The 23,652-nt window shown below is 34.6% G+C and overlaps 1 protein-coding gene and 1 pseudogene across 1 annotated transcript in view; both read left to right on the forward strand.

Annotated features, from left to right (window-relative positions):
* RSRC1 (arginine/serine-rich coiled-coil 1) overlaps positions 1-23,652 on the forward strand; it is a 347,320-nt gene that overhangs the window by 260,092 nt on the left and 63,576 nt on the right. The window contains exon 6 of the mRNA XM_008569504.1: positions 8,699-8,750. Coding sequence (XP_008567726.1) covers positions 8,699-8,750 — 52 coding nt within the window. The remainder of the gene's footprint in view (positions 1-8,698; positions 8,751-23,652) is intronic.
* LOC103587931 lies at positions 22,071-22,413 on the forward strand (annotated as a pseudogene).

Raw genomic sequence — 23,652 nt, forward strand, 5'->3', positions numbered from 1 at the left:
AAAAATCCAATTAAAAAGAAGAGTTTTTCAGATTGCAAAAAAAATTAAAAAGATCCGACTACGTGCTGCCTATTAAAATGTACATTTCAAATGTGAAGACACTAACAGGAAAAAATAATGGAAAATGACGTACTGGGTAAAATTTGCTATTATGTCCATTCTCCCCCAGTGATGAGTACATTCAGTACAAACCCATGCATGACCCCAGCATGCCTTTTGTTTCTTTGTTTTTTAAAGAAATTTACAAGCTTATTCTAAACATTGGGAATGCAGAGGAGCTGGAAAAGTCAAAACTTCCTTTGAAAAAAAAGGAAGAGGAGTTCTACCTGATATCAAGAGTTAATATGAAGCTATGGTAATCAAGACAGTGTGGTATTGGCATGAAGACTGACAAACAGATCAATGGATCAGAATAGAGAGTCTAAAAAGAGACTCATATATGTACATATATGGCAAATTGATTTTTGACAGAGTTGCCAAGGCAGTTGAGTGGAGAAATGATAGTCATTGGTGCTGGACCAATTGAATAGACATGTACCAAACTAAGAAAAAGAAATGCATATCTCGCGTTATGTGCAAAAATTAACTAAAATCTTTTATATAATAAAATGTAAAACATAAAACTATAAAAGTTTTAGGTGGTACAAGACAAATCTTTGCAAATTGGGATTAGGTAGAGATTTCTTAGATAAAACACCAAAAACACATGATTCATGAAAGAAGAAACTGGTGAATTGGACTTCAAAGGCCTCATCAAACTTTGTGTATAAAATTTGCAAGCTGTATGTGGGATAAATTACTTTTGTTACAAGAAGGACTCTGGAGGTTCAATAATAAGAAAACAATCCAAAATCAAATAGGTGAAAGATTTGAGCATCCCTTTTATCAAGGAAGATATATGGATAATAAATAAATACATGAAAAGATGCTCAACACCATTAGTAATTAGGGAAATATGGACTAACACCACAATGAAGTACTACTACACATCTTTTAGAATGACTGTGACTGGGGCCGGCCCGGTGGCGCACTCGGTAGAGTGCAGCACTTGGGAGGGTGGCGGCGCTCCCGCCGACGGTTCGGATCCCATATAGAGACCGGTCCGCTCACTGGTTGAGCGCGGTGCGGGCGTGACACCGAGGGTTGTGATCCTGTTGCTGGTCCTGGTATGGGCGCGACACTGAGGGTTGCGATCCCATTACCAGTCACGAAAAAAGACAAAAAGGAAAAAAAAAAAAAAAAGAATGACTGTGACTGTTTCAAGTGATAACTATGATGTGGAGCAGCTGGAACTCTCAGACACTATTGGTGGGAAAGTGAAACCACTTTGGAAAGAGTTTAGTACTTTCTTAAAAAGTTAAACATATATTTACCATATTACCCAGACATTTCAATCCTAGATATTTACCCAAAAGACATGAAACTGCATATTTATACAAAATTTGTACCTGAATGTTCATAGCATTTTTTTTATAGCAGCAAAAAACAAACACAAACAAAAACCTGGAAATAATTCACATATTTCTTGACAGGTGAATGGATAAAGAAATTATGGCGTATCCTTACAATGGAATACTACCCAGCAATAAAAAGGGATAAATTATTGGTAGACACAGCAGTGTGGATGAGTTTCAAAATAATTATGCTCAATTTAAAAGCCAGCAACTTTAAAAATGTGTGATTTATTGTAGTTCAAGCTTCAGAAACTGTAAGCAATAAATGGCGTTTTTCTTTATACTTCATCCAGATCCAGGTATCTTGTTATAAGCAACACAAAATCGGCTAGTACAGAAAATTGGTACCGAGGAGTGGGCTGTTGCTGTACGTGTACCTGAAAATGTGGATTCAGCTTTGGAACTGGGTATTAGGCAAATGTTGGAGGAGTCTGGAGGACTTAGAAGAAGAGAAAAAGATGAGGGAAAGTTTGGAAGATTTTAGAGATTGGTTAAATGGTTGTGAGCAGAATGCTGATAGTAATGTGGACAGTAAAGACCATGTGGATGATGAGGTCTCAGATAAAAATCAGGAACTTATTGAAAACTGGACAGAAGATCACCCTTGCTACACCATACCAAGGAACTTGACTGCATTGTGTCCATGCCCTTGGACTTTGTGGAAGGTGGAACTTAGGAGTTGTGAGCCAGAATGTTTGGCGGAAGAAATTTCTAAGCAGCAAAGGAAGCTGCCTGGTTACTTCTAACAGCCTACTTTGTGTTATGGAGGCAAAGGCATGATGTAAAGCCAGAATTTAAAAGGGAAGCAAAGTATAAAGATTTGGAAAATTTACAGGCTGGCCAAACACTATGTGAAAAATCTTTAAGAGAAATAACACACATGCTTGGCACATGCAGACATTTAGTAAATCATAGTTTCTTTCTTTAAGTTATTATTTTGATTATCTGTCTAATTATACTATGTTTTAGTCCGTTTTATGTTGCTATAACAGAAATACCTGAGATTGGGTAATTTATAAGGAAAGGAGATTTATTTGGCTTACGATTCTGGGACAGCTGCATCTGGCACCTGCCTCAGGCTGTTTCTACTCATGGCGAAAAGTGGCAGGCAGCCGGTGGGTACAAGCAGATCAGAGAGAGAGAGAGGGGCAGGGGGGTGCCAGGGTCCTTTAAACAATTAGCTCTGGTGGGAACTAATAGAGGGAGAATTCACTCACTACCCCTCCTCCCCCAGAGAGAGAACATTAATCCATTCATGAGGGATCAGCCCCCATGACTCAATCAGTTTCCAGCACTGCCACATGGGAGATCAAATTTCCACATGAGTTTTGGAGGGGACAACACATCCAAACTCCATCTTACTACAAGATCCTTAATCAGACGCTATGTCTATTCATCTTTTTATCCTCAATTTGTAGCACAGTACCTTATACATAAGAAGTGGTTCATAACATTTTTTGAACAAATGAAAGTAAGAAATTTTGAATGATTGAATGCAATGACAGGACTCTGTAAAGACCCAATAGTATATCATTTGCCTACAAGACCTGAAGTATTTCAACTATACATTTTCTTCATACAGGAGATTTCAATTACCCTCTTATAAGTAGGTTAAGAGTTATGTATATGCTTTTTGTACAAAGAGAGCATATGATAATATGTAACTCAGGGTAATATTGGAAAATGATATAAACAAATTCTAATTTTGATTTTTGAAGTGTTGTAGTCTTAATTTTGTTTTCAAGTTTGAGTTCTTGCCACCATCTTTCTTTTAGACTTTCTACTTCCCTGTCTTTAACAACCTCAAAACTGTTGTTGGCAGATGGAATTACTTTAGCTTCATCAACTTCCAGAATTTCTATAGTTGTGGCCAGGAAATTCAGGGAGCTGAGTATGAATGGAAGTAAGAAGTGTGAACAAATAGTTTAAATAATTTAGTATGTTATCAGGTTCATACAAGGATAGGCTTCTCTTTGCTTCTCTCTTTTTATATAGTCGTAGCTCAAAGGATTGTGCTGGTATTGAATGTAGCTTTTGAGAATCTAGACATATCGTATATTTTTAAGAACTCAGGATGAGACTAAGCCTAGACTCAAAAGAAAAGTCTACACATTGAGAATTGTCATCTCCATAAGCCATCATGAGACTGACGTATCTTTTGGTTTAATTGTAGGAGCTTTTGTTTTTTCTTGAGAAAGTGGATACTTTTCTCTAAACCTAGGGCTTACAAATGGAGTTAAGTAGATACACTTGGCTACCATGGGAAGGGAAGGAAGCAGGGCAGTTCTGGAGAATCCGTAACAGTAGAAAGACTACCAAACCCCTGTTCTTCCACTGAAGGACTACTATTACTTTTAGCAATTTTAAACCCTATCTGATAGGAATTTCAAGGTGAAGTACAATTTTCTTTATATAAGTTAAAATTATGGTATAGTATCTGAACTAATGTTTTTTGTTATACCGTAACACAATCATCAGTGTTAACTTTAATATGGCCTTTAAAAACCTACGGTAAGGGCCGGCCTGGTGGCGCACTGGAGAGTGTGCTGCTTGGGAGCGCGGCGGTGCTCCCGCCGAGGGTTCGGATCCCATGTGGAGACCGGTTCCCGCTCACTGGCTGAGCGCGGTGCGGGCACAACACCGAGGGTTGTGATCCCGTTGCTGGTCCCCGGTACAGGCGCGACACCGAGGGTTGCGATCCCGTTACCGGTCAGTAAAAAAAAAAAAAAAAAAAAAGAAAAAAAAAAAAAAAAAAAACCTATGGTAAAAGTTCATATTGTTCTTATTGTTCTGTCAATGTCAACACTAAACTGTAGGTTAAGGGAAGCACATTTATATTCTCCATAATTCTATTTTGATATTTATCTAATTATGCTCTGCTGATTTTGATGTAAGGAATATTATTTTTAATGGAATATAATTTTCGTATTTTTCCTTCATAGAATGTAATTGTGACATTGTGCTTTTAAATATGTACTCATTTAAAAATTCTTTGGGAAATTGTTATATTTCATGCATTTGTATCTGGTATTATTTTCTTATTTATTCAGTAAAATATAATTTCTGGTTCCAAATAACATTAGGACTATTTACCAATTTTAGATGGAATTCATACTGATCCTGGAGTCTGATACTTGCTAAAATAGCTAAAGCATTAGAAATTTTGGCACTCAAGCTGCAAAGGTATTTTCATTCTAAGCCAGCTAGTATGATAATATGTAACTGAAATGGATTAGTATAAAAAAAATTTTTAACTCTATATTGTTTCTTCTTTCTCCTGAACCTTTTCTTAAAATGTAACATAGATAGCAGTCAGAACAGCGCAACATAAAATCAGACTCTCTTCTCGCCATTCCCATTTCCAACTGAACTACTTTTTCTAAGCCAAGCAGCTACTGATGCAAATAGACAGGTGGGAGCCAGAGGATTTCAGCAAAGTGGGCTGTTGTGATGCTTTTCCTCTTCTGAGACAAGCTCAAGGCTAGAAACAGAGCAGCCCTTGGAAAGGATTTAAGGGACCGGTGACAGAGAGAAAAAGACTGCAGCCAAGAATCACATATCCATTCAACTTACTCACTAGTCATAGTAAAAAGAGATATTTGCAGATGGGCAAAATGTGAGAGGACATTTGCATCTGCATATCTTATTCAAGAAAAATGCTTGAGCAGTGAATCTAAGCAAAGTAAAAATATTTATATAACATATTATTTTTAAAAGTTTGGTCAATCTAATATATTTATTTATAATCTAATATAACTAATATATTATTTATAATCTGATATATTTATCCCAATAGTTGGAGTTCATCCCTATATTCCGTAAATAAAATTCAGCAAGTTATGTCTGCATAGGCAAATATATTTAGAACAGTATCATATTTTATTTACTGGGTCAAGTGTATTATTTTGGACAGATTTTTCTTTTAAACCGAATCAAGGTCCTATTTTTAAGCTTTTCTGTATTTATAAATTAATTGCTTTGACTTCATGAGTATCCTACTGATTTAGTTAGGATTCTGAACTTGAGTCAGAGTCTTAATTTAAGTCCATCATTTACTAGTAAAGCAAGTTACTAAACTGCTTTTATTCCCTAGTTTTCTTTATCTTTGAAATACGAGTCCTATGTTATTGATTGTTGGAGTAATTAATGAAAAATAAATATATCTTAACAGTTGCTTTTATCATAAATATTAACTATCAAGAACCTTTCCTTAGAATGGTAATCGCCATATTTTCAAGACAGTGATTATAAATGGGGGCAGGGAGGGGGCTGCTAAGAGGGGGATTTCATGAGGTAGGAGACTTGAATAATATTGTTACTATTTTATTGGATGTCTGGTAAACATTCTGTATATTTTTCTGTGTTATAAATATTTATTAATTGTTAAAAGAATCTTTTTTTATGAAATACAAAACACTCTTTCCCATGAAATATCTTAACCATTAAAGTGTCTAAGATTTTTCCATCAAAGGACACTGCTTGCAAGGACACTCTGAAATGTATGCTTCATAATTCTTAGCTTGCTTAGGACCTGCTAGTCAGAATATCATTTCCTACTTGCCATTCTGGTTATGTTATATTACACAAAGTATCTAGTTTCTCTTGTGTGTGTTAGGTAAATGGCAGAGATCACAATTGTCTTGGTGTTGAACCTGGCCAATAGAAATACTGTGTTTGTTCTGCGCTGTATTTGTCTTCATAGTGATTTTAATTCTTGTGAAAAATTAACAAATTTCATAATCCTGGGCTTGCATTTCTGCGTGACAGTAATCAGTTGCTACTGAGTATCAGCTGCATCCTTTAGCTGGGGCATGTGGTCCATAGTTCTCTACACTCTCTGTGCTCCCTAATGCTGATGTCAAATGTCCTTTGCCATTTATCATCATAAATATTTGCATTAACTGCTTGGCCCCTGTAGGCATTTTAGTTTATGACTGTTAGATTATATTCAGTAGATGTCACAGTCTTCTATTGATATTTTGCTGTGATATTGTAATTTGATGTCACATATTTTCAATACTTTATAAATATAAACCATGCTTACATACATTTTCTCTGCAAACATGACACAAAGTACTCTTTTTTGTTTGTCAGCTCCTCATTTTCTCATAGTAAATCACTCCTGTTATACAGATTAAATATTTCTCAAATCTGATTCCTCATCAGACCTTTCTGGTAGTGCTTCAGCTCAGGCCCTCATCATCTCACCTGGAATTCTTCAGTTGCCCCCTAACTGAGCTCCTTACCTGCAGTCACATTCCTTTTGTTTGGTCCTCAAACATATTGGTAGAATGATGTATCAAAGTGCGTATCTGATCATATCACCCCCTGTTGAAAATTCTTCTGAGGCTTTCCATCTTCTAGGGCAGAGGTCAGCAACCTTTTTCTCACAGACCCAGATAATAGATATTTTAGGCTTTGCTGGTTATAAAGTTCCTGCTACAAATACTCAACTCCTATTGTTAACTTGAGCACGAAACCCACCATAGACAATATGTAAACAAATTCCATGGCTGTGTTCCAATAAAACTTATTTATAAAACCAGGCCACTGGTCCAGGGCTATAATTTGTTAAATCCTATTCTATGATATATAAGGCTCTCCTTGTCTCCTCACATATCTCATCTACCACTCTCCCATCTTGTTTCTTAAAATTTTTTCCAAAGCACCATTCAAATTCTTAAATTTTCTGAGCACATCTTCTTTCTATATCCAGTTATTTAATTTTCATTCAAGTTGTTGTTTTAAAAAAATTTTTAATTGACAGATTGTAATTATATTTATGGGGTACAATATGATGTTTTCATACATATTGTATAATAATTGGGTTGGAGTAGTTAATGTATCAATCACCTGATGCACTTATCATTTCTTGGTGGCAAAAACATTCAAAAGCATCTCCTCTAGCTATTATGTAATAGGCAAAATTTAACTGTTGACCATACTAACCCTACTGTGCAATAGAACATCAGAAACTATTCTTCCTATCTAATAGAATTTCATTCAAGCTGTTTTGTCACAAATAGCAAAACATTCAAAAGTATTACAAAAATTTTAATTCTGAAATGGTGATTTTTATATATAAACATGGGATTACTTAGGTTATTTATTTAGTTTATTGCTGATATCTTCATAAATGTATGGTGAGGTAAAGTCCTAAGTACTAAGAACAGTTTTTAACAAATCTTTCATAAAAATGATACAATCCATGTTATAGCTTGGATACCATTAATGTGTTGTCCAAAAATCTCAGAATGAGGCCACTGGTTGGAAAGTACTTTAGCTTCAACATTATTAACTGTATTGAACCAAGGTTCACTGAGAGAAAAGTTTTAGGACAGTTAATAGGAACGGAAAGCATGTAAGTCACATTGTATCCTATCTTTATCATAGTTTCTTCTTTCAAATCCATTTAGGAAAGCAGAAAACATTTGGTTTTAGGATCTGACTTGCCTGAAGTATTGAACTTCAAGTTGCTACTTAAATTCTAATGTTTCTGTATGCAAAATATAATATTTTCATATGCAAAGAAGTAACACAACTTGAGAATATGTTGTTAAATGTGTGGGTTTTGCCTCATTATTAAATTGCAGTTATTTATTTATTTATTTATTTATTTATTTTTTTCCTTTTTGTCTTTTTTACTGACCGGTAACGGGATATTTTCATATGCAAAGAAGTAACACAACTTGAGAATATGTTGTTAAATGTGTGGGTTTTGCCTCATTATTAAATTGCGGTTATTTATTTATTTATTTATTTATTATTATTTTTTTTCCTTTTTGTCTTTTTTACTGACCGGTAACGGGATCGCAACCCTCGGTGTTGCGTCTGCACCGCGCTCAGCCAGTGAGCGGGAACCGGTCTCCATATGGGATCCGAACCCTCAGCGGGAGCGCCGCCGCACTCCCAAGCGGCGCACTCTCCAGTGTGCCACCAGGCCGGCCCAAATTACAGTTATTTATGTTATTGCTGATTGGTACAATGTTGGGTAGTAAACAAAACCTTTTCCAGTAAGAATGAAAGAACCTCATCATCATATTAATGACAAGTGTGATTTGACTATGAAGGTGAGAGTAGATTGGTAGTACTGTTGTGATGGAACTTTGTTTAGATGTGGATGCATATTTATATTAATTATGAAAAAGTTCTCTAAATTTTCTGATACTCCTGTAACAGTGCATTAATTTAAAGCTCTGTCTGTTAAAACTGACCAGTAAATATCTTTTATGGTTGTTTTTTAGCCACCAGCTGAACAAGCCAAAGCCAGACTACAGCTGGTTCTTGAAGCCGCTGGTAAGCGTTGATAATTAACTTTTATTAAATGAAAAAGTGATAAATCCTAGGCTGGTAACATGATTACAGGTGAATCAAAGAGAAAAATCTTATTTTTATTTATTCTCACAAATTTATGATATCTAGGTTATATGTGTGGCCATATATTATCTGAAATATTTATTGCAAAAGTGTGATGTTAAATATAATGCTAAAAGGTCATTCTTTACCTTTTTTTTCATTGTTCCAAAGGAAATGAGGTTAAGTTTTTCATATTCTGACTCTCAAATAAATATACTATAGACTAAAGCTAATTATCATTGATATAATATGCATTAATTCTTCAGTGGTATTTTGCTTTGAAAAAATATTTCCAGTTAATAATTTGAGTTATTGACAAACTCTTGCTTTAAAGGAAATATTTGTTTCCTAGCCCGGAAAATATTTGTTTCTATTAATACAATTATAAAGAATTTGGTTTCTTAGTTTTGTATAGTTTTCTTTATTTTTTAATGTGATTTTGAGTCATACTATAAAACTGGTCTGATAGTCCAAACCTCATAGTGTATAACTTGCTAATATTCATCTTAGTTGTGACCCCTTTTTTTATAAATTTAACACTCTAAATTGTATTAATGATGAAGAGCTGGGTTCTGTGAATTTGAGAAACATTCAAAAATATGAAAGTTTTCAAATTAAAAGCCTTTTTGAAGGCCGGCCCATGGCTCACTTGGGAGACTGTGGTGCTGATAACACCAAGGCCAAGGGTTCGGATCCCTATATAGGGATGGCCGGTTAGCTCACTTGGGAGAGCGTGGTGCTGACAACACCAAGTCAAGGGTTAAGATCCCCTTACTGGTCATCTTTAAAAAAAAAAAAAACAACCTTTTTGGCCAGGATAAGTAAAGGACAGACCTAAGCTAAATGTAGCATTGTTTATTTAATCATTTTCTTCTTGAAAATGGGAAATTGTTGTCTTCAGCTTTTGTTGTCTTCAGCTTTTCTTTCTTAACAATAACACTGTAATGAACATCCTCTCATACATTGTATTTTTCGTATTTTAGGTTATTTTCTTGGGATTAGTTACTATGGAATTGACTATATGAGGATAGAAGGTATTAGTATTTAGAACAGCATTTTATACATTTTTGCTGAATTATTTTATAAAAACACTATGCTACTTTTCATTGCCACCAGATAAGTAACCATTTTTACCAGACTTTGCTTTCTGATGCCAGTTCCATGAATATATTACTTTCTAATAATGATGTAACATATTAAACTCCTTTGAAAAACATTAAGTATCCTTTTTAGTGAGAACTTGTGGCTTTGGAGAGGGGACAGATGGATAGATGGGGGGGGGCAAATAAGCACATACAGAACTTACTGTCAAGGTTCTAATTCTCTGTTTTGGTGATGAATTGAAGGTATTCATTGTATTGTTAAAAATAAACAAAATAAAGGGAGGAGGTATAAGAAGAACTTGCACACATTCTGGTAAGGCTTGTAGTTAGAATCTAACCTAGTCCGGGCCGGCCCGGTGGCGCACTGCTACAGTGCACCACTTGGGAGCGCGGCGGCGCTCCCACCGAGGGTTCGGATCCCACATACAGACCGGTTCCCACTCACTGGCTGAGCGAGGTGCGGGCGCAGCACCGAGGGTTGCGATCCCATTGCCGGTCCCAGTCTGGTACGGGCACGACACTGAGGGTTGCGATCCGTTGCCGGACACGAAAAAAGACAAAAAGGAAAAAAAAAAAAAAAAAGAATCTAACCTAGTCCTAAAGTTGAGGTAACTGGATAGGGAGGTCTGGTAGTACCTTTAGAGTTCACTTGAGTTACCAAGGAAATCACCCTCAACTTTGGGGCCTTAAAATTGGGTATGGGGAAGGACTTCAGGCCTTATGCCAGATTCTTGAGGCAGGATTTATGGCCTTAGGTTTAGCATAACTTGGTATATATGGGTCATATGTAGAAATCTTACTAATTAGACTTAGTCTTTTACTTTTGTTGTGAGTCTCAGGAAAGTTTTATATTTAGTAATTGCATTGTCACTGATTATATTAGTAAACATTATTTAGTTATTGAGTTAGAATTAAAATATATTTAGAGCATTTAGCCATGATTGTTGATGGTATGATTTTGAAAGACATAAAATAACATTAAGCAAAATATAAGTATAGAGTGTCATGAATATCAGACCAAACATGAATTTGAAATCTGAGATTTTATTGTATTTGTTATAATCATATTTTATATGCACTAAACTATTACATATTTGTACTTTGGTTCAAAACCTTGAAATTTTTAATCTTTGACTTCTCCATTGTCAGTAATTCACTCAAACTTAATTATTCTGATTTTAAAATATTTTTTGTATTTATCCCTTTATTGTGTTTCTCCTGCAATCTTCTTGGTCTAGACACCAAACATTTCACCCAAAGTTTATTCCATTACCTCCTGATTGGTTTCTTGCTTCAATTCTGTTACTTCTCCAGAGTGACACTAATGAATAGTGGAAATATCCTAAGCCCTGCCTTCACCACTTACTTGTCTTGTGACCTTGAGCAGTTTAATGTTTACTATTTAGCCAGAACAGAGTTATTGGGTTTTAAAAAAACCATGTATGACAGATGTGTATTTTCTAATTCACTACTGTTCTCTATTTTTTAAAAATTAGTTTATTGAGGTGAAATTCACACAACATAAAATTAGTCACAATTATTTATAGAACAGAGTTATTGGGTTTTAAAAAAACCATGTATGACAGATGTGTATTTTCTAATTCACTACTGTTCTCTAATTTTTAAAAATTAGTTTATTGAGGTGAAATTCACACAACATAAAATTAGTCACAATTATTTAAAGTGGAACAGTTCAGTGGCATTTAATACAGTCACCGTGTTGTTCAACCACCAACTCCATCTAGTTCTAAAATATTTCTACCACTCTTTACCTACTAGCAGTTTCTCCTCATGTTGCTTATCTCCAAGCCCTTGACAACCACCAGTCTGCCTGTGTCTGTATTTCTCTATTCTGCATATTTCTTATAAATGGAATCATATAGTATGTGACCTTTTATTTCTGGCTTCTTTCACTTAGTGTGTTTTGGAGGTACAGACTTGTTGTAGTATGCCAGTACCTCATTCCTTTTTATTGCTGAATGCTATTCCATTGTATGTATATACGCAATTTGTTTATTCACTCATCCATTGATGGAAATTTGGGAAGCTCCCATCTTTTGGCTACTGTGAATAGTGTTGCTATGAATATACATATACTTGTTTGAGTATTTGTTGGCAGGTTTTGTTTGGGTGTTTACCTAGGAGGGTAGTTGTGTGGTCATTTGGTAATTCTACATTTAACTTTTTGAGAAATCACCAAACTTTTCCACAGTGGCTGAACCATTTTACATTCACACCAGCAGTACACAAAACAGTTTCCTATTGTCTCAACCGGATCATGTCACACATTTAAGTTACCTGTTTGAAAGTATTTAGGTTTGGGGACTTCTCTGTGTCATAATTTTCTCATTTGTAAGAGGGAAAGATAATAAGTACCTTGTAGGATTGTTGTGAAGATAAATATTATAACATGTGAAGTGCCTAGCTCAGAGCTTGGCAAATAGTTTTCACCGGAAAATGTTTATTTCTGTATTGCTTTTTGTGAACACCACTGCTAGATGATTCCTTCTCAGGCATGATTTGATAATGCTACTCTTTGTTCAAAACTATTCAGTGGCTCTCAGATCCTCACAAAATCAGTTTTTCACTTCTGTGCTTAAGATTTTAAGGTTCTGTATGGTGGATCCACAGAATTTTCTAACTTTATTTCCTAGAATTCAATTCTGTGCTTCTTCTCACTGTCCTTTGAGTTACCCTTTTTTTTTTTTTTTTTCCTGCCTGGGTATCTTCACTCATGGTGTTTTCTCTTCTAGAAATATTTTCCTCCTTCCTTTTCCCCTCTTTAAAAACTTCAAGACACATCTTAAAATAAGGTTTCTATTTGATTTCCCTGACCATCCCAGCATATAATCTTTATCTCCTTTTTTGAATTCTTTTAATCCTTGTCTGTGCACACCATTCATGCTGATACTTATTCATACACCACTGTTACTAATATTTAATTGTTTCATGAATGTTAAACTTATTTTCCCAGTAAAATAAGCTTCTGAAGGTCAGGAACCAATTTTAAAACTTCTGTTTCTTTCCTAGCAGTTTTAACAGCACCAAAAGTAGTATGATACCAAATAAAATTTCAGCTATTAATCTTTGGTGAATAAATTATTGTAGAGAATCAAATGATCTAGATATCTGAAAATTATCAAATTCTGATATATTCATTTTAACCACTGTTTTGATGGATTTTATAATAAATACACTAAAAAGTTCCCTGGCTTCAAAAGCAGAAGATGTATGATATAATCTGACTATTTTATATTTAAACTTTAAAATAGTTCATGACAGAAAAGATAATGAAACATGATTATTACACACGGGGGAAGAAAACTCATTAGTTTAGTTAAAGACATCTTTGTCTCCATCACTTTTACTCTTATTGTTGCACTTTGAGACTTGTTAGTACCATTCCAAACATAATCTAGGTTTTCTGCAAAAATGCAGTATCATCTTATGTTAAGTGTGCTCATGGGTCTGAAGAATGATTTGGAGGACAGATTTTTCCAAAACATACATATTTTTGTCAGCATGCGATGGCAGCACTTCTCGCATAATTTTCGAGACAACTTTCTCTGGTCTCCTTAATATTTTACTTTTAATAGAATTATTAATGCATGTAATCTTTATATTTCCAATCTTATAAGAAAAAGTAGAAATTTCTTTTAGTGCATGTGTGGTAAAACAATGTACCATAGAAATCTCTGTGTAATAATATTTCATTTTTCTGGATAATATCTACAACCCTTTCTATTCAGTCTTATAGTTTTCAAAGCATTTTGATAAATCTTTTATCCTTTGACTCTCATCACTGCATGGAGAGCTAATTAACTCCATTTTACAAATATCCTGAAAGCTCAAATGACTTATGAAAGATTACATACATAATAAGTGGGACAACTGAGACTCATATCCAGTGATTTCTGACTCTTGAGCTATTTCTATCCGTAGGTTAAATCCCTGAGTTATGCTGGGCAGATAGACGGACAATAGAAAATGTTACCAAATACACATGTTATTCTGTCATGCTTAGTTCTGCAGTTACCTAAGGATAAAATCATTTCTACCCTCAAATGAGCCTTTGATTCTGAAGTGAGTTTCTTTTTATTGATAATACAAAAAGATTAAAGTTTTATTCAAGAAAAAAAATGTTCTTTTTCTTAACCATATAGAGCTTTCATAATAGCTAAATTTGTAACTTTGAAAAATCAGTGATAATGATTTATTATCATCAGTGTTTTATCTTAAACCTAGCTATGGACATGCATTTCAGTGACCTTTCTTGGGATAGATATTGGTTAAGTATTATAAAAACGCAGATTAATTATACGCACATTCACACTATATCCAGGTAATAAACTTTCCTTAGGAATAAACCATAAGTACCTCACCCCATCCCAATTCTTCCGCAGCATGCTGAACTGAGATTTTATTTTCTTAGTTACCCATAAAGTACCTGGAAGCCAAGTCCTGAACCTTTCTCTTCATAGCCATGTGATCTTAGAAGTTCTAACACTTCTCTAAAGTCCAGTCTTAACATTAAATATTCGTGATTCCAAGAATAACAAATGAGATTGCTTTCATAATTTTATACTGTTTCTGGGGAGCATAGAAAGCTACTCTGCTTTACCCTGATTTAAAGCCGTCAGAGGTTTTTCTCTATAGTTTTCTGACCACTGATTTGTGACTCTGAGAAATAGGCTGATTTATTGTGAGAGGCTTTCATGTTAGGGCAAACCCAAAGAAACAGAGCAAGCGATTGAAAAGTTAATTTCTGTTTCATATAAATAAGTAGATTTCATATTTCTTTTTTTTCTCACGTAGACTTCTTTTTGTCCGTATGTTGGTAGTCTAAATTTATATCTGGCTTCACTAACTTTGTGCTGGGGCAGATTACTTCTCCTTTACTGACCTTTAGTTTCCTCATCTGTAAAATGAAGATATTAGTAGTAGATAACTAATGGGATTGTTGTTATGGAGTTAAATTGAGTTAACATTTGTAAAACACTTAGAACAGTGCCTGGGACATAGTAAGTATTCAGTAAATGTTAGCAATTAGTATGAAAGGCAATATAGTATGGTGGTTAAATTTTCAGTCAGATGGCCTGGATGCCATTCCTAGCTCCACTATTTACTGATAAAACCACAGAAAAGTTGTTAAAGCCTGCTGAGCTTCAATTTTTCATTTACAAATGAGAATAATAACAATAATAGTAATATGTGCCTTTTAGAGTTTTGATGAGAACTAAGTGAATTAATATAATAAAGTCTTTAGAATAGCACTTACCACATAGCTGAGCATTCCATAATTGTTAGCTAGTAGGAGTAGTAGGTTTTTGTGTCATCACCAGAGTGGCTTTATGAGATAAAGAAGAGTAAGTTGAGCCACATATCTCTTTTGTACCAGCATGCATACACAGTTAGATGTGATCAGGAATTAAGGATAGTGCTTTTAAAAAGAAACAAATGAATAAAACCTTAAATAGTTTAATTGACTCAGACATTGGTTGGAACTTTTGTTTTCATCATATGAGAACTAAGTGAATTAATATAATAAAGTCTTTAGAATAGCACTTACTACATAGCTGAGCATTCCATAATTGTTAGCTAGTAGGAGTAGTAGATTTTTGTGTCATCACCAGAGTGGCTTTATGAGATAAAGAAGAGTGGGTTGAGCCACGTATCTCTTTTGTACCAGCATGCATACACAGTTAGATGTGATCAGGAATTAAGGATAGTGCTTTTAAAAAGAAACAGATGAATAAAACCTTAAATAGTTTAATTGACTCAGACATTGGTTGGAACTTTTGTTTTCATCAAACATGGTTTATGCAAACAAACTTCAGAAATTCAACATAAAATTGAACAGCTGTAATGCAAAATCAAATTGATAATATTAATCTAACTTCCAGTTTCCAACAGTGAACATGGTTTTTGGCTTTGTGTTAATTCAAAAACATAAAATTAGCACTTCCTAAACAGAATTGTTAGGTAAATTGCTTTTAAAAAGTATAAGTTATTTGTTATAGCGTCAGCTACACATTTATATCTGAAAGGCTATTATTTACCCCTAATAATATTTAGTAAGAAGAAAGCTATCAGCTAGAGTCTAACAATATCACAGCAACTTGCCATGTTTGAGCAGATGTTAAGCAGACAGTAGTTGAATGTTAATTTTGAGAAAGTGGTATGTTTAAGCCTAGCTGAAGTATGTTGCATGTGGGCTTTCTAGACTTGAGTACAATGCTGGATCTCAGGGGAGAATTTTAAAGCTAAACCTCTTTCTTTTGGGTCCTCTATATAGACTCTCTCAAGTCAGTATAAAGCAGATCATCCCTAGGCTAAAGCCCTTCAGCTTTTGTTATTGGGCTCTGTAGACCTGTAATTAGGCCTCCTGGCAGGCCTTGCAGGCCAGTTAATGGTCATATGGAGTTTCTATGAGGCAGACTGGCTTTGTATAAATCCTGGGTAGGAATACGTTTATGGGTCACTTCCTACCAGGACCATGCTTTGTCCTTATGCCCTGAGGGCTGACAGGGAGCAGGTTCCCTTGACCATGGACTGTTCAGTGTGCAACTCAAAATCTACTCCACTAATCCCCAGTGTAAACAGAGGATTTAGAAGGGCTTCTGTCACTTACAGTTGCCAATTCACTAGGGTGTCTGTGAATTTATTTCCCCGACTTCATTATTGAAAGACTGACAAGTGTATAAGATTTAGATGCTTGTTTATATATCAAATATGCAGGTCTTTTTTAGTGGTTTTAGAATCATTGTAAATAATTTATCTAATGTAGAATTATATAATGAGTTTTTTAGAATCAATTACCCTTTAATATTTTAAAATTTATTCCATTAAAAAATGTGGACTGATTGCCAACCTTTTCTTATAGGAGAAATTATAGGTCTGGTTTTTTGATGAGTAAAATAACATTATGGAAAGAAATTTACTAGAAAGGGATTAATGTGGACTTTAGAGAAATCAAAGAAATAATTAATGTAATGAAATAAAAGGTATACATTTTATGTTAAGTAAAAAATTCTATATTGCTGTAAGAGCTTTTGAAAGGAAGATCATTTTATAAAATGCTTAGTAAAAATGTGATCCATAAAGTATTTAAAATAATGAGAGTATCATTTATTGAGCATCTACTATGTGGTTAGTATTTTATATATACATTTTTACATATTTTAATATTTTTAATAATAGATTCATATTTTCTAGCCAACCAAAATATTTGGATTTTAAGAAATCATGAGTGGGATTTTATTTTTCCATTTTACTTAATCCTTATTCATTATGATTTTCTCTCTTCGTTGCTAGGATTATTTTAGGATTCAGTCCTAAAATGCTTGAGTCCTGAGTGCATACTGCAAAGAGCGAACTGCCACCTATCTTCTTATGAGCCAATTTTTCTTTTAGGGGGATATCAAATGATGAATACATTCCCAAGTCTCATCTAGTAAATCAGTGCTCAGTATTTTGCATTTTGTGATGTAAAAATGGTTCATGACAGATGTGGCTGAAAAGACCACATACGTAGACTGTATGATTTTAGTCTGGTGGAACTAATAGGATCACTCATTACATTTTAGACCCTGGGGTTTCTTTTTTCTTTCATAATAATAATAATAACAATAATAATAATAATAAAACTGTTTAAATTGTGGCCCTTTTTCTATGTGAGTACAGCATCTTCCTCTAAATTTAGAAATAGTCGATGGCAACAAATAATCCCTTCTCCTTTCCAAAAAGTCCTTTTATTAATGTTTATTTAGTGTTAACTGTTATTTTTCTAGTTGTCCTGTCATCCCACAAAAGTAAAGGTTTTATTCTATTTGTATGAAGGATTTGCTTGAATTTTATTTAGCAAAATTGGAGACTATATTCCTTAGAGAATCCAAGATCTGTGAATTAAATTGAGTGATATATTAATAAAAAGAAGTTTTGCAAATGTTCCCGTAATTTATGGTGACAAAAGACATTACACAGTAGGAAGTTTTGGTGTTCATTCACAACTAGGAGCATCACAGTGTAACTTGCCTTTTTTTGTTTGTTTTTAATGTACATGCTGAATTTATTGAATTGAAAATATGTTTGTGATATAGTTTGGAATTTCTAAAAAGATCCTGAACATTGTGGAGAATTTTATTCTATTTTAGTTTTGACCAAAAGTTAATATTTACATTGAAAAATATCTAGGATGATATACATCAAAACACTTATTGTGGTTATTGTGTCCGGACAGTGGGGTTTAAGAGTCATTAAAAAATTGGTTTGCCTTGTCTTTATTTTCTGATTGTTCTGTGGTTATGAAGAGAACTTGGAGAGGTCTAAAAAAAGATTTAATTTAAACATGATAAAATTCACCTATATTTTGTATAAAATTTAATAAATTTTGACAAATACACAGTTGCATGACTATGACCAACATTTTTGATAAAGAACATTTACATTACTCCAAAAAAGTTTCTTTATATTCCTGTGAAGTCAATTCTCTCTTCCCATCCCCAGACCTTAGCAACCGCTAAGTTGCTTTATGTCACTAGTTTTGCTATTTTTAAAGTGCCTTGTAAATGGATTCATACGGTCTGTAGTCTTTTGTGTAGTCTTAAGCTTGGCATAATGCTTTTAGATTTGTCTGCATTGTTGTGAGCATCAGTTCTTTATATTGCTGAGTAATACGTCATTGTTTGGCTATACCAGTTTGTCCCTCAGCAGTTGGTGGATGTGTAGATTGTTTCCAGTTTATGGTTGTTATGAGTAAAACTTATTTGAACATTTGGGTACAAGTCTGTTGGAACATATATTTTCATTTCTCTTGGATAAATACTTAGGAATGGGATTGCTTGGAAGTATAGCTTTAACTTTATAAGAAACTGCCAAACTTTTCCGAAGTGGCTGTAACCGTTTTGTATTTCCACAAAGAATGTATGAAAGTTCCATTTGCTCCACTCCTTGACATCAATTGGTGTTGTTGCAGAGGGGGTTTGTGTCTAATTTTAGCCATTCTGACTGTGTTGTATTTCATTTCACTTTAATGTGCTGTCCTCTGATGACTAATGGTGTTGAGCATCTTTAGTTCCATTTGCTCCACTCCTTGACATCAATTGGTGTTGTTGCAGAGGGGGTTTGTGTCTAATTTTAGCCATTCTGACTATGTTGTATTTCATTTCACTTTAATGTGCTGTCCTCTGATGACTAATGGTGTTGAGCATCTTTTCATGCAAGCATTTATTAATTTGTATACTTTTGTGAAGTATCTGCTCATGTCTTTTGCCCATTTTTAAAAGAAATTGCTTATATTATTGGATTATACAATTATTTGTACATTTTGGACCCAAGTCAGATATGTACCTTATAAATATTTCCAGACTGTGCCTTGCTTGTTTATTTTCTTAATGATGTCTTTTTTAAATTAATGATTTATATACAGTAAAATGTACCCTTTTTCATGACAGTTTTCCGGTTTTTGACAAATGCAAACAGTCAGGTAACAACACCTAGAATGAAAATGTGGAACAATTTCATCATCCTACAAAATTCCCTGATGCCTTTTTAGAGAACCCCTCCCACCACTCCTAACTCCTGGAAACCACTGATCTATTTTTTGTCCCTACAGTCAGAGTTTTCAATTATGTCATATAAATGGAATCATATAAAAATCTAGCCTTTTCAGTCTAGCTTCTTTGACTTAGCATAATGCATTTTAGATTTATCCATGTTGTTGCATGTATCAGTCATTTATTTGTTTTTCATTACTGAGTAGTATTCCATTGTATGAATTAATTAATTGAAGGATGCTGCTGTTTTCAATTTGGGATGATTATGAATTAAATTAGTGTAACATTCTCAGATAGGATTTTGTGTGAACATAGGTTTTTGTTCCACTTGGGTAAATACCTAAGACTGGAATTGCTGGGTAGTATAATAATTATGTTTAAAATTATGAAAAACTTCAAACTCTTTTCCGTAGTAGCTGAATCATTTTGTGCTGCCAACAGCAATGTACAAGAAATCCAGTTGTTCCACATACTTGGCAGTACTCGGTATTAGTTTTTGATTTGCTTTGGTCACTCCCGTGACTATGTAGAATTATTGCGTTGTGGTTTTAATCTGCATTTCTTTCATGATAAATATTACTGAGCACTCTTAATGTGCTTATTTGCCATCATAGATCTTTGTTCATTTTTTAAAATTGGGTTGCTTTTCACTTGCAGAGTTTTGAAAATTGTGTGTATTATGATTAAAGGTTCTTTATCAGATATGCGATTTGCACATATTTTTCATAGTTTGTGGCATGTTTTCATTCTCTTAACAGTGTCTTTTGAAGAACAGAAGTTCTTAATTGTGATGAAGACCAGTTTATCAGTTTTTCTTGTATGTATTGTGCTTTTAGTGTCATATGTAAGCAATTTTTCCCTAACAAGAGAATGTAAAACTTTACTCCTATGTTTTCTTCTAGAATTTTTAGAGTTTAGGTTTTACATTTAAATCTATGATCTATTTTTCATTAATTTGTACATATTGTGTGAAGTATGTGGTTGAGCTTGTTTGCTTTGCATATGGACATCTAATTTTTCTAGTACCATTTGTCAAAAAGGTATCTTTCTGGGCCGAACCTGTGGCTCACTCGGGAGAGTGCGGTGATGGGAGCGCAGCGGTGCTGGGAGCGCCGCGGCCGTGGGTTCAGATCCTATATAGAGATGGCCAGTGCACTCACTGGCTGAGCGTAGTGCGACCGACACCAAGCCAAGGGTTACGATCCCCTTACCAGTCACAAAAACAAAAAAGTCTTTCTTCCACTGAATTGCCTTTGTAAAATAGCAGTTGATCACATATGAGTATGTCTGTTCTGAATTCTCTGTTCTGTTCCGTTGATCTGTCTGTCCTTTCACCCAGTACCATACTGCCTTGAGCACAGCTCTATAGTAGTCTTGAAATTAGTGAGTCCTCTAATTTTATTCTTTTTCCTTTCTTTATAAATTTTAGAACCAGCTTGTTGATTTCTGTTACAAAAAAAATTCAGATGGGATTTTGATTAGAGTTTCATTGACTCTACAGATCAGTTTAGGGAGAATTGACATTTTAGCTGTGTTATCTTCCAATCCATGAATATGGTATATGTAGCTATACATTTGTTTCATTCTCCTTTGATTTCTTTCATCAGAGTTTTATAGTTTTTATCATATAGATCTTACATATGTTTGTTCAGTTTATTTCTAAGTATTTCACGTTCTGGGGTGTTGTCATTAATAGGTTTTACATAGATGCCCTATTCAGTTTGAAGACATTTTCTTCTATTCCTAGTTTGCTTCAAGTTCTTTTTAAATCATGAAAGAACGTTTCATTTTTTCAAATGCCTTTTCTGCGTCTATTGAGATGATCATATCTATTTTCTATCTTTTTCAGTTTGAAGACATTTTCTTCTATTCCTAGTTTGCTTCAAGTTCTTTTTAAATCATGAAAGAATGTTTCATTTTTTCAAATGCCTTTTCTGCGTCTATTGAGATGATCATATCTATTTTCTATCTTAGACTATTGATATGTTGCATTTCATTGGGTGATTTTCTAATGTTAAACCAGTCTTGCTCACATTCCTGGGAGAAAACACTTGGACATAATGTATTTCTTTTTTTATATTGCTGGATTCAATTTTATAAAATTTTGTTTTGTATATATTGTAGCCTGTATTCATAGCAATTACAGATACTTCATTAGAACTATTTCTTGCATGATTCCTTCTTGTTAAGTTCCACCAACTTTGTATTCTCAGTAACTAGTAGAATACCCTGGTATTAGAAGCCTTTGCTTATAGATAGTCAGTTTGATGAATGAATGTCAACAGTAGCCTGTGAAAATGTGCATTTATATACTATTGAAGTTAAGTCCTTAACTGAGAGTTAAAAGTAAGTTTGGATTCTTTTGCTTACAGGAAATAGCAAATGTGTTGTTCCACAATAATTTCTCCAATATTTTCAGTAAGCAGTGATTTGCTTATTGTTCGTAATTGTTTTGAGAATAATAATGGAGGATATATTTCCTCATCTGCCACCAAGGTACTCAGTCCTTCCGGGGAAGCTACGGTCATGTTGGGGTGAGGTCCTCACTTCATCTTGTGACTAGCACCAATCCCGGAAGTGCCAGCTCCCCACTAGCCCTCATCATGGCCTCTGTCTCCAAGCTCACCCGCATCTGCTCAGCTCTCATGCTGTACAATGATGAGGTGACCATCATGGAGGATAAGATCAGTGCCCTCATTAAAGGAGCTGGTATAAATGTTGAACCTTTTGACCTTGCTTGTTTGCAAAGGCCCTGGCCAGTGTCGACATTGGGAGCTTCACCTACAATGTATGGACTAGCAGACCTACTCCAGCAGCTGGTGCTGTACCAGCAGGAGGTCCTGCCCTCCTCTGGCTGCTGCCCCAGCTGGGGAGAAAAAAATAGAAGCAAAGAAAGAAGAATCTGAGGAGTGTGATGATGACATGGGCTTTGGTCTTTTTGACTAAACCTCTTTGGTAACACATTAAATAAAAAGCTGAACCTAAAAGAAAAAAAAAGGATATTATCTCTAACACATTATGTTTACCATTCCATGTTCTTATAATTGAAAACACTGAAGCAACTTTATTATGTGCACATTGATAGTTACTGTTTTATGCTTTGTTAATGCAAGGGAGAAAAGTTGGCTATAACAATACTCAAATGGATTGGGTATTGTATTAGTCCGTGTTTGTTGCTTATAAAAAAATACCTGAAATGGTAATTTACAAAGAAAACAAAATTTATTGCTTACAGTTTCTGAGGCTGGGAAGTCCAAAGTCCATCTGGTGGTGGTGACAGTGACCCAGGGGGCTCACACTGCAAGATGGTAGAAGCAATGAGAGCAGAGAGAGAGAGAGAGAGAGAGACAGACAGACAGACAGACAGAATCTCCTCTTATTTTAAAGCCCTCAGAACCACATCCTTGACCACCAGACGGACAGACAGACAGACAGAATCTCCTCTTATTTTAAAGCCCTCAGAACCACATCCTTGACCAACATTTTTAATCCATTCACTACTGCACAGTCCTACAATCTAATCACCTCTTCAAGGCTCCACCTTTCAATTACCATAATAGGATTTCCTTCCCTCTTAAGAGTCACAGTGGGGGCTAAGTTTCTAATACATAAAACATTGGGGACACAATTCAAGCTTCAGGGACTTTTGCGGGGACATAATTCAATCCACTACAGGTATTTTTACTTTGCTGGTTGTGAATGAGTGGGGACATGTATTATACGTACCCCTAGTTGCAGCTTATTCAATTGCAATTCACAAAATATCTTAATCCAGTGAGGTTGACTTTTCATATAGGACAACCATTTAATTTAGGATTTATAACTGGATAGATTCACACAGTAACAGGTAGAGTATGACAAAAAGAAAATGGGAAGGCAGGGGAGGAGGTATGTGATGTTTCTCTGTGGGTTTCCTCCTCACTCTCCATCCTTAAATTGGGAAGAAAAGTTAATCCACAGACATTTAGACATGTGGTTTTTAGTAAAATATACCTATTTTTCTCTTATAGCAAACCCTGATGTAGAAAGGATCAATCAGACTTATCTTCAAGGCTCCACCTTTCAATTACCATAATAGGATTTCCTTCCCTCATAAGAGTCACAGTGGGGGCTAAGTTTCTAATACATAAAACATTGGGGACACAATTCAAGCTTCAGGGAGTTTTGGGGGGACATAATTCAATC

This window comes from Galeopterus variegatus, unplaced genomic scaffold (genome assembly GCF_000696425.1).
Source record: "Galeopterus variegatus unplaced genomic scaffold, G_variegatus-3.0.2 Scaffold504, whole genome shotgun sequence".
Classification (NCBI taxonomy): domain Eukaryota; kingdom Metazoa; phylum Chordata; class Mammalia; order Dermoptera; family Cynocephalidae; genus Galeopterus; species Galeopterus variegatus.